This window comes from Eretmochelys imbricata, chromosome 6 (genome assembly GCF_965152235.1).
Source record: "Eretmochelys imbricata isolate rEreImb1 chromosome 6, rEreImb1.hap1, whole genome shotgun sequence".
Taxonomy (NCBI): domain Eukaryota; kingdom Metazoa; phylum Chordata; order Testudines; family Cheloniidae; genus Eretmochelys; species Eretmochelys imbricata.
Window position 1 is genome coordinate 103,596,760 of NC_135577.1, and position 14,950 is coordinate 103,611,709.

Here is a 14,950-nt window from a genome sequence, read left to right on the forward strand (position 1 = left end):
CTGAATAAAACTATTTTTAAGCTATAGTAGAAAACAAAAAAAAAAGTCATTATTTGCTGACTGTTGCCATAGATGAGCTAAGAATACCCTGTGTTAAGGAGACAAAGAAATGGAGGTAAACTCAGATACCAGTATGGCGCTGTTGGTAAATGCTCAGTTGTACTGGACAGTATCCTATTAATTCACCAATTAAGGGGCTCATGATTATAGAATAAAAGGACACAAGGAAATAAGACATGGATTTTATTTCATGCAGGCCCTTGTTCATGCTTGTAACAAGATCCAGGTTTAAACAATGTTTGCTACTTAGTAATGTTGTAACATCCCTGCCAGCGTGAACAGGGATTTTTTTCTGCTGGCCAAATTGTGCTGTTCATTACTTAATACCCAGCAGAATGCAATAACAGGCTTCCCAGACCACAAATTTCATCTCTACTACAACCAAGGGAAAACCACACTAAAGCACTACCAATCAACAACCATAAACAAAGTTGTAGCTAACATGGCTTCAACTGTACTGAGGGCCAAACCTCAGTGAAGTGTGATGCATATCCTACTTTCCCACCAGTCTTACTGGGCAAAAAACCTCCCTCATTAGTAAAGCAACACAAGTAGGTCCACAATTATCAATCAAAATAACTGGAAGTTTGGAAAGGGAAGAGGAAGATACTAGATGTGGAAATCAAAATCCTGCAGGTGAGTTTCCCATAAACACCCACCCACTCATTAACAGAATGCAAAATAAGAGATGTTGTAAGGCATTTATTTCACTATGTGTTGGAAAGGGACAGTTGTGTCTCCAAAACAGTTACAGAAATAACAATACAATATGTACTGCATATTATTCTACTGTTAAAATCAAAATAGTGTCCATCACAGGTGCTTGGCAAATGAGGAAAAGGGGTAAGTTGCCACTGAAATAAATGGTACCAGAGAGAACAAAGCACCATCTTCATTGTCATCATCACATGTATTCAGTCATGCAGTATAAGTAAAAAGCCAAAGAGTAAATACTTTTGGTTTTTACAGTAAGCCATGAATTTTTCTCTTTTATATATTTATATACAAATTAAGTACAAAACTGGTTTTATTTTTCATTTGTCATTTGTGAACAGGACTGAATCAAAGCACAAAAACAAACTTGTTAACACTATAAAGCTGGTTCATGTGTAGACATTACTGTACTCCGCACCAAAAAAAAAAAAAAAAAAAAATGGTCCCAAGAACTGGTGGCTTTGTACTGGAGACACTGAATTTTAAACATGCCTAGAGGACAACAAAGGGGTATACAACTCCATTCACACATGAAGGGATTTTTTTTTTAAAGCTGTAGGATTTTAAGGGATTATTTGTAAGGAGAATGGCTGCATTTCAGTGGGACGTGTGGTTCTCACAGGGATATGCAGGAGCCATGTAAAATACCAAATAAATGATCCAAAGAAATAAATAATTAAAAAAATACATCTAATACTTTTTTTTTTTTAAACAGCACTGACTTTTTACAAGAGATAAACAACTCTCTCATTCTTTTGGGCTGCTAACATCTCAAACATAGGAGTCACTATTTTATACTTACATAGATGCGCCCTTTTATAATTTGAATATATTTGTAGATATATATGCCTTTTCACATACAAGATTGTTAAATTAATTTATATCTGAAAACTACTGTAGAAGGAATGGAAGATAAAGAAAATACAATATGGATTTCCTTAAAAGGATTAACAGGAAGACCTGATTTCTATGAGCTCTATTCATTAGCAATTATGGCTGATGCTGGAGTTTTCCAGGGCACCAATGAAACAGCGCATCAGGAGCGCCAAGCCAGCAAAGGGATTTGGATTCTTGTTATTCACCATCCCTCCCCGTGCAAATAATGACAAACTGGCTCAAGCCACGCTTCCAAGTCCATGTGACACCATCAGACTATCTCGGTCTGTCTCTCTCACTCACACACACACAATCTTCTTATAGCGATGTTGTTGTCTTCCCACTACAGAAAAGCTTCACAGCAAGCAGAGGTTCAGTATAAATCAAACAGCAACCAAAACATTGCTATGTGCTGGAATATTCCATAACATTCACTCTACTTTACTATAGATTTCACTGCACTATTTAGAACCAGATTCACTAAAATGTATTTTAAAACCCTAACCACATGAGAGCTTGTTGAATCTAGTGGAAATATAAACAGACACATGCAGTCATGAGTTCAGCTTTCGGTGGCCTGGATCCATAGAGTGGGTGGGGAAATGAAGGTGCAAAAGGATCTATTCTGGTGAGTACATCCCTATGACACTGGTATTAAAGCAGCAGGTACAAATAAAATCAACAAGCTGATCTGGAAGAGAGAGAGTGTGAGTGTGTGTGTGTGTGTGTGTGTGTGTGTGTAAAAGGAGATTATATTAAAGGAAACATTTTAATCTACACTGACCGTTTTCTTCGACTTCTAATTTTTAAGAAGTATTGCAATACTGTGAATAATTTACAGGTTAAAGGCTATAAAACAATACAGCAGTTACTAAAAAGGGAGGGAAAAAAAGAAAAGAAAATTAGCAAAGCTAACGCAAGTAAATTACTGCAAGTGGGCACAGGGGTAACTGTGAAACTATTTCTAGAGTTTATTCATTAAAAAACCACCACCAAGATATTCTGCACAGCTGTGCAGGCTTAGTACTGCTAGCTAGTTTGAAAACAAAACACAGATCCACTTGACACTACCCCCCCACCCACAATTTGTGAAGCAAATGTTTGCCTAAAAACTGAGAAGTCTGGAAAAGATCAAAGATTATTTTTTCCAGAGACATCCAAAGCTTTTGGCCAGTTTTACTCTGTTGCCTTTTGGCTGTATCCTGATACTGATTTCTGTGCAAAACACCAATTGAATGTTTCATGCTTGGATACAGTCCTAAATTATCTGAAGAATTTTGGGATTTACCTGGGGAGATCCTTAGCACTTGCAACTCCCACTGAAGTCTCAGGGCTTATCTACACTGGCACTTTCCAGCGTTGCAACTTTCTCGCTCAGGGGGGTGAAAAAACACCCCCCTGAGCGCAGAAAGTTTCAGGGCTGTAAAGTGCCAGTGTAGACAGTGCCCCAGCGCTGGGAGCTGTGCTCCCAGCACTGGGAGCTACGCCCCTCGTGGAGGTGTTTTTTTAGAGCGCTGGGAGAGCTCTCTCCCAGCATTCTGCCGTGACTACACAAACCAACACTGACAGTTTCAGAGTAGCAGCCGTGTTAGTCTGTAGTCGCAAAAACATTGCCAGTGTAGACTAGCCCTTCGGGTCAGGCTCTTAATGTGTATTCAGCTACTTAAAAGAAAATGAAATAAACAAACAAAAAAACACCTTACCAGTGGTTTTGTTTGTGGAACCTGCCGCCGAAGATTACACCGAAATCTAACAGATCTCCTACATACAAGTGCACATGCATTTAGAACTGGGATCTTTGAACCACTTTATCATTCAGATTTTAAAAAAGCCTAGATTTACAAATCAACAGTCTATAAGCTACAAGATGCATCCTATAAGCCAGTCAGCCCAGTCAGTCAGCATCTAAAGCACATAAGTTTTGTATACCCAGACATGTGGATAAAACAAAAGGAAAAATGCCATAGTCCAAGTGTATGTTCTATTTCACTAACCCTAACCACTGATCATCATCACAGTTAGGTTGCATTTTAAAACTGCACTTTGAATAAAGCAGTATGTAACTTCTGAATGATTTACCATTACAAACCAAAGCATAATGTGGGAAATCAAGCCGGTCGGGTGAATAGATGGATAAATGGTAACGGCTTTCCACTGCAGGCTATTCTAATACCATGCAAGTATTCTCTACATAAGGGCAAATCTTGATCTTTCAATTGCAGAACTATCATTGGATTCAATAGGACCAAGTCTTTGACCGTCACAGTCAATTCTGCTCCATTCAAACAAGAGCAAACGTGGAGAAAGGCCAATGAAGTTAATAGTGTTACTGAGGATTTACAACAGTTAACAGGACAGAATTTGGTCCATTTTGGGTAACAGCTGACCATTCTAATTACCGTGGAAATGATCTCAATCCATATAATGATAAGTATGTAAACATCCGAAACCACAGCAGAATCTCACTAATTCACACACCCTATAATTCACATACAGAAAACAGTGGTCACTCCCTAATTCTCAGGAAAATTTTAATAGCAAGGACACTATAGTGAGGTCTAATATTACTAAGACTCCATTACTTTTATAAAATATACTATAGAACATTGAGTAGTTTACTATGAAGCATCATCATAACTAAAGCTAGTCTACACTTGCCAAATAAGGCACTGATTCAGAAAAGCACTTAAACACTTGTTTAAAGTGATGAACGTGTTTAAGTGTTTTCCTGAATAGGGAAGGATTTAAATACATGCTTAAAGTTGAGGACATGCTTGAATGTCTTTACAGTGAAGTAATCTTGGGTGGTTTGTTTTGTTTTTTGTTCTGCTGCATTTGTTTGTGTACTTGATACATGAACACAAATTTCAATAGTTCATCATTGGTCTCCCAGCTGTTCATGTGAATTAGCAAAATTCTATTGTGTGAGTCAATCTGAAGAAACATATCATGATTGTATCTACATGATATTTATATGGAAATCCCATTGTAATGCTATATCATTAAAGAATATTTGCATGATATTTGTGCCCAGTAAATTAAAGCGATACAAATAAACTAGATAAATAAAAATAAATTATAGAATTTTGGAAATACCCTGTCAGGAATCATGCTAGTGAACTAAGCTTATTTTCTAATTTTTGCCAAGGTCTGGATTATACTTAAATAGGTAAAGTATCTCGTAAGGCTTCAGAGAATTACAAAATAATCTTTTTAACAATCATCTGTAAACAAGTGTAAAATGCACAATTGTATTTCAGTAGTTTATTTTGGAGAAATAAAGCAGTGCAAAATAGGCCAACCAAAATTCAGAAGGTAGCCAGGGAAAATAAATTCTTATTCAATGTTATAACTAGGAAACAGCATACAGACATTTTAACTGGATCCAACACTCTGATTCACGTAAACACAGTTAGTTTGAAAGGTCTCGTGTTACTAAACCATATTAAGCATCGCTTCTTTTCCTCCCACCACCACCCATTAAAATTTTTCCATTTTAATAAAGGAAGCAAATGGCAAATCTATAAACATTCCACCCGCCAGTCACACAAGAGTACCATACAAAAATACACACTGGTGAATTCTTTCCTGAGGGCATCTTTGCTTTACTTGAAACATGAAAAGATCTCAAAAAAAACCTTAAGATGTCTATTTTATTTCAGTCTTGGTTCTAAGAAAGGTTTGGTCAATCATGAAAATTGTTTTAAGTCCATAACTATGGTTGTCGTCCTCACTTTCACCCCTGCCACCTGGGACCTACCACATGCAGTAAACGGTGGGATTCAGCAATTATTCAGCAGCCTCGACGCATAGTTAGGGTTATGACAGGTGCCCAATTCAGAATTGATTTTTACACAAATCCAGGAACTTTGCTGTATTCGTGTTTCATACAAATCTGACTCTGAAATCCCAAAGATGAATGACATTCCTTATGGAAAAGTCTTGTAGAAGTTAACAGAAATTGATAGCCCCTTCCCCAATAAAATCCTATAGAAAGGTTAAGAGTGATTTTTACAGGACCCTATAGGACTTCTCCATGAGGGATGGCCACCACCATATGGCAGTGAGCATTTTTCAAATGGTTTGGCTCACTCCTCCCTCCGTGTCTTCCTGCTCTGGCTCCCTCCACTATCCTAAGGTTGTATTACATCCCCTACCTGTTCCTTCCCACCACTCTGGCTATCAGATACTAGATTAGTTGGCACTAATGTGTTACGGTGATGACTGCTCTACAAATGCTTAAGATAGAAAAACATGGAACTGTCACATCCCAGTGCTTAACTAAGGTGAAACTTTCTCAATAGCATCTCCGTGAACATAGTTTAGGGATTTCTTAAAGATGGAAAGGCCATGAGCCCCACAAAAATAATGTGTATGCTTGAAACCTGCTTTTACAGCATTGTCTGATTCAGTTACTTCCAATTTAGTGTTCAGGATTGACAAAAGTTGCAGGAAATTTAAAAGGATAGAAGATGCTGCTGTGTTGCAGGAAGAGAACATACATTTTAGTTTTGCTACGGTATCTCAACTGTAATGTATGATCAGACTGTATTATAGTTCACAAATGAGTACACCCACTACTCTTGTAATTTACCTACCCCCCTTCCTCTAGCGGTCCCAGATAGTAACAGTTTCTAAATCAGAAAAACTGTCCCAAGTCACTAACTTACACAAAACCCTGCTCTCTCCAATTTTGCTCATGTTCAATCACTGTTGAGAGCAATGATTTATGCATAGCCATGTATTAATGGAAAATAGTGGCTACAAATCTGAATTACACATATATTTACAGGATGTGCAAGGCTGGTGTACTACTCTGTGAAAGTAAAAGTGGATCCATTTGCTAGCCCTCTAGCAAAGCATTCCTACACTTTGCCTGAGTGAAATGGAAGGACAATTATTTTCTCAGCTAAAGAATAAGCTTTAGGGTCTTATGGCCAGCCAAAAGTACAAAGAGCAGTGTTTTATCTACCAAGACACCCAACTCCCGCTAGTAATATGCACCCTTTGCTTTTCAAACTCAAGCCTTGCTGGATCAGAAAAGATTTGTTACTGCCATGGTAGCATTCTTGTGGCGAAATACAATTTGAAGCATCCTTTATCTTAAACAACTCGGTTCCAGGAAGAGAACCCCAGAGTTGGAACTGCAGTCTCCACCTCAGTTTTAAACAGGAGGGCAGCCGCAATCTGTTTTGATCCACCAAATAAGGTGCAGTCCTAGTGCCCTCAGCAAGTTGCCAATGAAGCTCTGAGCACACCTGTTCTGCTGATACTGAAGCTTTCTTAAATGTTCTTTTCAAGGGTCCAGTTGGAAAGAGGGAATGGGAAGTACTCTGGAAAGGTGAAAATCTCTAGCATTGTCACGCACACCATGTCAACTTTAATTCTTTCTGGTTCCATGAGGTCTGATTTTAAAATGCTGGTCACTGGTGATTACAAATAAAATCTAAAACAAAACGCAAAAGCAACCCTCCCACATTAAGGTCTAGTGTTAAAAACACAAGCATGTGCAAGCTCACTACAGATTTGCAAATGGAATCTGATGAAATGTATCCGGATCATTTTTCTTCCCCACTCCTTTTCAGATAATTTCATCAACAAATTGGGTTAAATCATGAGAAATTTGTTACAGCCTGCTCTGATTCTAGGACCATGATTTGACTCCCCACGGCTTTTCCTTAGTCCACGGCATTGTCTGGCTATTGAGAGGAAGCTTTTGTTGCCAACGTGGCAACGCAGTGCTGTTGAAAGCTGGGGGACACTGCAGAGTTGCAGCCTAGTCTCTGGTGCTGCAGCTTTACTGAGCTATTGGTCTCACTTTCCACAATCCAGGAGGAGTCTTTTCCCACCACGCTTCGGCAGCCTGTACTAGCACAGCATGTCCGCTCCCCTACTAGGCCGCCGGTCTGCTCAGCCAGGAGTTTGCTGAGGTTGAGCTGGGTCACCTCTGGTGTCTGGCCCTGCAGGACAGCAGCTATGTGGTTCAGGAGGTCTGTGAAGAACTCTGCAACGCCCTCATAACCTGAGAAAGAGAGAAAAGCAATGCTGTCATTTCCATCTTTCCATTTCACTGGCCTTCTCTTACCCCTTTCCCTGCACGCGTGCGCACACACAACACCCCACAATACAAAGTGGCCTTTATTTTTCTGGGCACCATTTGGTGCACACAACTAATTGCATAAGACAGACACCTGCCTGCACCCTCAAAAAAGCTAGTTAAACATCTACGTGCTAATTAACCGCAAAAGCAAAACTCCACTCCCATACCCCGCAAATGGATAGTAGATGCTCTTCAAAAAATGGCTCCCCTCACTACTTTATTTCTAGTTATGATGTTTCTAAGGAACAGCAACCAGAGATCATCTGGTCTGGTTGATTGTAAAGCCTCATGAGGGACTAAAACAACACAATGTTTGTAAAAGTCGTAGCAAAGAGACTGCAGTAAGTTCCCCTTACTTTGCTGTAGAAATTAAATTACCTTTTGTTTAAATATTTTGATGAGGTGACTTGTGTCCTCTCTCAATTCAAGCTCTGACTTCCGCTTCTCCCAAGTTGTTTGTTTTTATATCTTATCTGTCCTCAGTTCCACTTTTACCCCAAAATTACAGACTATTTGGGACAATGTTAACCAACTCTTGTCACCTGATTTCCAAATCTTCCTCTGAAGATTCCTTCTAAAGTACAATTGCCCCGAGGGGCTGGTCCAAGGCACCATATAGAAATTCCTAACATGAGCCCCATTTGCGGATATTTCACAGAGCAATTGGCCTGGCCTTACAAACTACAGAAAATGCACTTTGTGAACTTTCCATTCATGCTTGTCTAACCTAATCCAACGAGCTATTTATATCATGCACCGCACTGTGATACTGTGTGCCAATGTTAGGGCAACACTAAAGCCAAATCAACAAGGCAATATTATTTAGAAACAAATCTTTCATTTCAATCCTGAAACTTGGCAAGCAATTACTCAAACCAATATTGATCTAATGGTTGGGGGTGGGGAGGAAAGGGGCAAAATACTGAAATTTAAGAATTGTCCGTGCATGGGAATGATTCCTTTGTTCTGAAAGATTCCAAAAGATTTACATTACACAGTTTTACAGAAAACCATTATGGTCTTCTGGGTAAATAAAATTGGCCAATCCTGGGAGATTACTTAGATTGTAAACTCTTTGGGAAAGGGGCTGTTCTTTTTTGTTCTGTGTTTGTACAGCGCCTAGCACAAACAGGTCCTGGTTCAGGACTGTTTCTTTATATTATATAAAAGAAAGAAAAAGAAAGAAATAGCAGTGAACACTTAGTATCTTGAATGTCACCTGCAGGTGGTCAGAACCTTTATTTCAATTGTAGGCTCTTGGAAGCCGGGTCTATATATATTTGTACAATGCCTAGCAAGGAGTCAATAGGTAGTACTGTAACATTATTGTAATTAAAAGATTAAGGAGTTGGACTAATGTTTTTTACATGTAGAGGTGCAGAATTATGCAAGAAGTATAGCTATCAAATAATGACAAGTTTTAAAAAGGCTATATACATATTTTAATGATCACTAGGAGCTATTGCTGACTACTGTGTAAATAACTAATATTTTTAAAATTTCATTTGAAACCTATTCCCAGGCCACTGTGAAATCAGAGCAAAGAGAGCATGAACGAAGTAAATATATATTTTAAAACATCTGTGTGTGGGTACAAGGTAGAATAGGACAAGGAGGGAAAACTCAAATATTTATATTTTTAATCTCCTTCCCCTTTAAAAAAACACCCCATCAGAATGAAAATAATACTACAGACTGAAAAATGTATGCTAAAATCAGAATCTAAACAGGGGTACTTTGGTGATTTTAAGGTGCATTTATAAACAATGTGTGAATCAATTAACTGTTACCGATATAGTGTCTTTTTTTGTTTGTTTTAGTGACAACAGCAGCTACAAATTTTCATATGCTCCTTTGATAATGCAACTAGTGTGCTGTGCATGGTCTAAGATAGTAGCATTTATAATTCAGTTTTCTTAGCAACTTGGAGACCATTAAAAAAATTTAACCCACTTAATGACAAAGTGCCAGGCCACCAACACTAACCATCACTATCTATTCATCAGCCAGGGTCTAGCTAAGATCATTAGAATCACAGGAGTCATGGAATCCCAGTCTCTCTCACAAAGAGTTGGTCTTCTAAAATTTCTTGCTTATGTAAACCCTTCCTCCAGGATTAGCCTTTAAATCTACTCTGTGCTTCAAACACCCTGGGAATAAGTCATCTCCATAGTAACAGCTTTAATGTGCAGAGAACAGATCCATAATTCCTTGGGGTGTCTGGACATGCTCAGTTAGAACAAAATCAGACTATTAAGACTGCACAAGGGAAACTCACAATGAAGTTGCTCTTAATGTTTTATGGCCATGGGACAGAGACAGTGATTAACTCCCGGTACCAGCACGAGAGAACCCTGCACACAGTCACAGGTTGCTCTTCACTGACACTGCTGCTGCAGCTATTTTGACAAGACAACCGGGAGGAAAGGACTGCACATTTATATGCAGGAGAGCAAGTGGAAGGATGATTTAATTAAGTTTAAAGAAATTTTAAACCGCTGGGATGGGGATTATGTTGCATCAAGGAATAGTGGCAGGACGTACTTGTCATAAGCCTCTAAGTGGGTGCCACTCCCTTGAAATCCATTCCAAACAATGTAGTTGCATCTGCTTACATGAGGTCTGAATTTGGCCCTGTGTGGGAATGGAATGAAAATACTGGGTGTACGGGGATAATATCAGTGTCACCTCATTGAATATAAGAAGGAAGTCCACACAGAACTAGAGATGGGGCTGAAGTAGGAATCCAAGTTCCCGGTCCTGAACTTTGCGGGGCGTTCAGATTCAGATCTAGATTTGGAGACTGAGGCTTGTCTCTGCACAGCTCTGGGAAATGATTAATATTCCCAAGCTATTACTGCAAATGCCACAGGCCTGCTTTTTAAAAGGGCACCTTCACTCATGCAAATTCAGCTGAGTCACCTAAGCACACAGGAGAGGATAGTCACTGCCTTGTTCACACACACAAACCATACATATCCAGATAGAACTGACACACTCAACCCCTGCCTAATGCACATGGAGTCTATACCTTGCATGTGCAGGTGATAACGCACAAGAAGAGTATACACAAAATTCCACAGAGGCAAGCATAAGCCAGGTTAAGGCAACATGGAAAATCAAGCCTTATGAAACCTTTTGCACTTTATCAGCTGCCCCAGATCAGGAGACCATAAAAACCACATGCTACCTGACTATTGGCTAGTATTAAAGATCTCACTATGTAACCGCAGCCAAGTCCAATCCAACCAGTTTTCTGCAGCACAGGACAGACAGTAGGCAACACTCCTCTTTTAAATTTGTTGAGAGAGGGACTAACTAGAGCAGGTGACAGATGAGGTCCCCCTACAGATACATCTGCTCCAAACTGGTTACGTTAAATCAGTCCAAGATCACAGCAATGGCTTGGGGAAGCGACAGATTTAAATGAACTTTGAATCTGGTTGTAGCAGCAGCAGGAACCAGATCTGGGACGGAATGACCCAGGCTTTGGCCTGGCCTATCACATCCTGCCATCTATGACTATACTGAGGAGGGTATGAGCCCTTCTTAAAGGAACCCCACACATCTCCATTGAGTATAACAAACAGATGGCCAGGTTTGGAAGCCAGTAAATCTGCATGGATCTTGCCTAGCCAAACTTTCATCCCCCACCAGCAAGTCACGTATATGGGAGAGAAACAATCACAGAATCATAGGACTGGAAGGGACCTCGAGAGGTCATCTAGTCCAGTCCCCTGCACTCATGACAGGACTAAGTATTATCTAGACCATCCCTGACAGGTGTTTGTCTAACCTGTCCTTAAAAATTTCCAATAATGAAGATTCTACAACCTCGCTAGGCAATTTATTCCAGTGCTTAACCACTGATGGCATGAGGGGTTGATTTTCTCCATGCAACAGCTGAAGATTGGTGTCCAGCTTGATATTGTGAGATCCATCAGCTTCCTTCAATACTATTGATCATGGGGTCTTGCTGACTCACTTGCAGACTGTAGTATGGAGGAGTAAGACAGTTCTCAATGGCTCAATTCCTTCCTCAATGAGCACTCCCATAAGGTAGAGCTGGGCAGTTGCTCTTCATCCCCAGGGACATTGTCCAGTGGAAGTTTCACAGAGCTCCTTCTTATCTCCACAATCGCTCAACGTGTATACAAGGCCAATGGCTGGGCTGTGGGGCTCTCTATATTCTGAAGACACCATGCTACAAGACTCCAGCTCACCTGGACAGCCAGTGCAGTCAAACGCCTGTTTCAGTGGTTAGGTGAGAGTGGGGCATGGATGAGAGCTAGCTGGCTAAATCAGGATAAGACTGGAGTGACATTGGTAGACTGGAGAAAGCAAACGGCAGGTGAGGATTATATCTGCCTGACAATGTGTGTCTGCCATTTGTGACTTGGGCTCACAATCTGGGGGTACTGTTGGATCCCCAGTTTGGTTAAATGATCCTAGTGCAGCAGTGCTCAGGAGGCTTCCACCTCCCCCCATCTACATCTGACCAGGAGACTGTGCCAGTTTGTTTTGGATGCGGTCAGTGTTACCATTATCTATACCTTTGGCATTCCCAGGTTTGGATGACTGCAGTGCATTCTATATAGGACTGCATCTTAAATCCACCTGGAAACTAAAGCTGCTGCTGAATGTGGCAGCCCAATTGTTTTAAAGAGAGATGAGCACACTACACCAGTGCTCCAGGATCTACACTGGCTGTAGGTTTAAGGCTGGAGTATTCTTTCTTTCTTAAAACATAAGGCCCTAAATGGGTTGGATCCTGCCCATCTACAAGACGGTCTCTCTCTCCTTGTAATACTGCCACTACTCTAGTGCAGTCAGCAGAGCTGCTTGAGATCTGTATTGAAAGGGATTCAACAGAAAGGACTGCTGGAAAGATGTCTTCTTTATGTGGTCTTAAACTTGGGCCATCTTGGCTTGAAGTAATACCTTCAGGGCATGCTGCAAGGCCCATCTCTCTCCCCAAGCATCTGGGGAGGAAGCAGCATGCTAACGGCTGATGTCTATGGGGAAAGAGTATTGTTTGAATTTGTTTTTATCGTGGTTGGTCATTTTCTTTAGCTAAGGGAAGTGGATTATTTTTGAATTGACCACATTTTGGACAAAGGCCCCTAGAGATCAGGACAGGTGTATAATTTCTTACAAATCTAAAATGAATACATGTTCTAATACCAATGGTCAGCTGCACCTCCATATTGTCTGTAATGCTTGATAACAAATTTAAGAATATGAAACAAAAAAACTACATAAAAAGTGACAGAGCTTCTCTGCTCTTTCAAAAGGGCAAGAAATTTACTTGCATCTTTGTCCAAAACACCTATTTACAGAGAACAGACTATTGATCCAAACCCCCTTCAAAGCACAAGCTATCACGCAGCTCAAAATGCATGACACAAAGTGAATTTCTAATGCAGACCTCAAGATGCAACCTCATGTTGGAAGCACAACAAAGGAGAAATGGTGGGGTGCAGAGTGATTCCACGTGCTCCATGGATGTTTCTGCCCCAGTGAAGAAGCACTCCCCCCTTTAAACAGTTAAGCTTGCTGCCAGTTGTCATCCTCACCAGCACTCTCAGCATTTTGGGAGGGGAGAGAGATTGAAGTTTAGTTAGTTAAAAGCACTCCTGAAAATCCTAAGTGATTCTTTGCACTCTGCTTTTTGCAAATCTTTTGTCATTTGTTTATGGATCACACGAACACTGGGAGGCGTGGCAAACACAGAGAAGGGCAAAACCAAGTTGTAAAACATCCTGAAGAGCAGCTGGGGAATTGCAGGTAACAGGGGGAAAGTAGGTGTTTTTAAAGGAAGTCTTGTATCTATGGAGAGGAAAGACAACACAGATCCAATGGGAGGGGATCAAATCCGATAGTGACATTCATCACAGTAAAGTGAGTTTATTTTCATCTAGACTCCTTCGTTCTACCTACTTCTCAGGGAGGTGAAGAAACAGGACTGAAAGATTAGGAAGGAGATGGTCTGTGATAGGATCTCTATCTTAAAAAGTGCTCTACAATACAAAAAATGTGAGAGACCCTCTGTAGTGGAGCTACATCATGGTAACAGTCTTGCATGTGTCACTTGAAGCCAGCACAGCTATTCCCTAATGAGATAAATACGTCAAATGAAAAGCAAACACAAGGAAATAGCTCCTGAACCTTGGACGATACATTCATTCGCCTGATCCAGGAAACGTAACGCTGATTCAGACGTCCCAAAGATTGAAACGCTTTTTTTGTTGTTTCTGGGCTATATCCTGCACTAACAGGACAAGGGGGGAAAATATCAAAGTAAACCTGGTTAATAATATTGTTATATTTCAGGGTTCAACTATAGCAACTTGCCAGGATACTGAAGTAGATGGAATCCTGGTCGATCCACTATGGCAATTTCTGTGCTCCTAGGATTCCAGCATCTTTTCCGCATCAAATTACTCTCAGTTGTGGTGCCTAGTTCCCCACAAAAAAGGTATCTTTTAAACGTATTGCATGTATTTCATGAGAAAACATAGCTGATTGAGGGTTGGAAGTTTCCTAACAAGCAATGCCTTAGGATCAGGGAGCCCAAAAGAGGCCTCCTGATTCATAGTGAGAAAGTAGGGCAATTGGCTAGTTATCTTAGGTGCCAGTACATGAACGCAAGAAGCCTGGGAAACAAGCAGGAAGAATGGGAAGTCCTAGCACAGTCAAGGAACTATGAGGTGACTGGAATAACAGAGACTTGGTGGGGTAACTCACATGACTGGAGCACTGTCATGGATGGGTGTAAACTGTTCAGGAAGGACAGGCAGGTGGAGAAAAGGTGGAGGAGTTGCACTGTATGTAAGAGAGCAGTATGGCTGCTCAGAACTCCAATATGAAACTGGAGAAAAGTCTGTTGAGAGTCTTTGGGTTAAGTTTAGAGGCGAGAGCAACAAGGGTGATGTCGTGTTGGGCATCTGCTACAGACTACCAGATCAGGAGGATGAGGTAGACGAGGCTTTCTTCGGACAACTAACAGAAATTTCCAGATCACAGGCCCTGGTTCTCATGGGGGACTTCAATCACCCTGACCTCTGCTGGGAGAGCAATGCAGCAGTTCACAGACAATCCAGAAAGTGTTTGGAGAGTGCTGGGGACAACTTCCTGGTGCAAGTGCTGGAGGAACCAACTTGGGGCCGTGCTCCTCTTGACCTGCTGCTCACAAACAGG

General features: G+C 40.7%; 1 protein-coding gene across 4 annotated transcripts in view; it reads right to left on the reverse strand.

Annotated features, from left to right (window-relative positions):
* Window positions 1-747: 747 nt before the first annotated feature.
* ITPK1 (inositol-tetrakisphosphate 1-kinase) overlaps window positions 748-14,950 on the reverse strand; it is a 243,707-nt gene continuing 229,504 nt past the window's right edge. For all 4 annotated transcript variants that reach the window (XM_077819302.1, XM_077819299.1, XM_077819300.1 and 1 more), the window contains one exon: window positions 748-7,672. In XM_077819302.1, coding sequence (XP_077675428.1) covers window positions 7,350-7,672 — 323 coding nt within the window. In that variant the 3' untranslated portion in view covers window positions 748-7,349. The remainder of the gene's footprint in view (window positions 7,673-14,950) is intronic.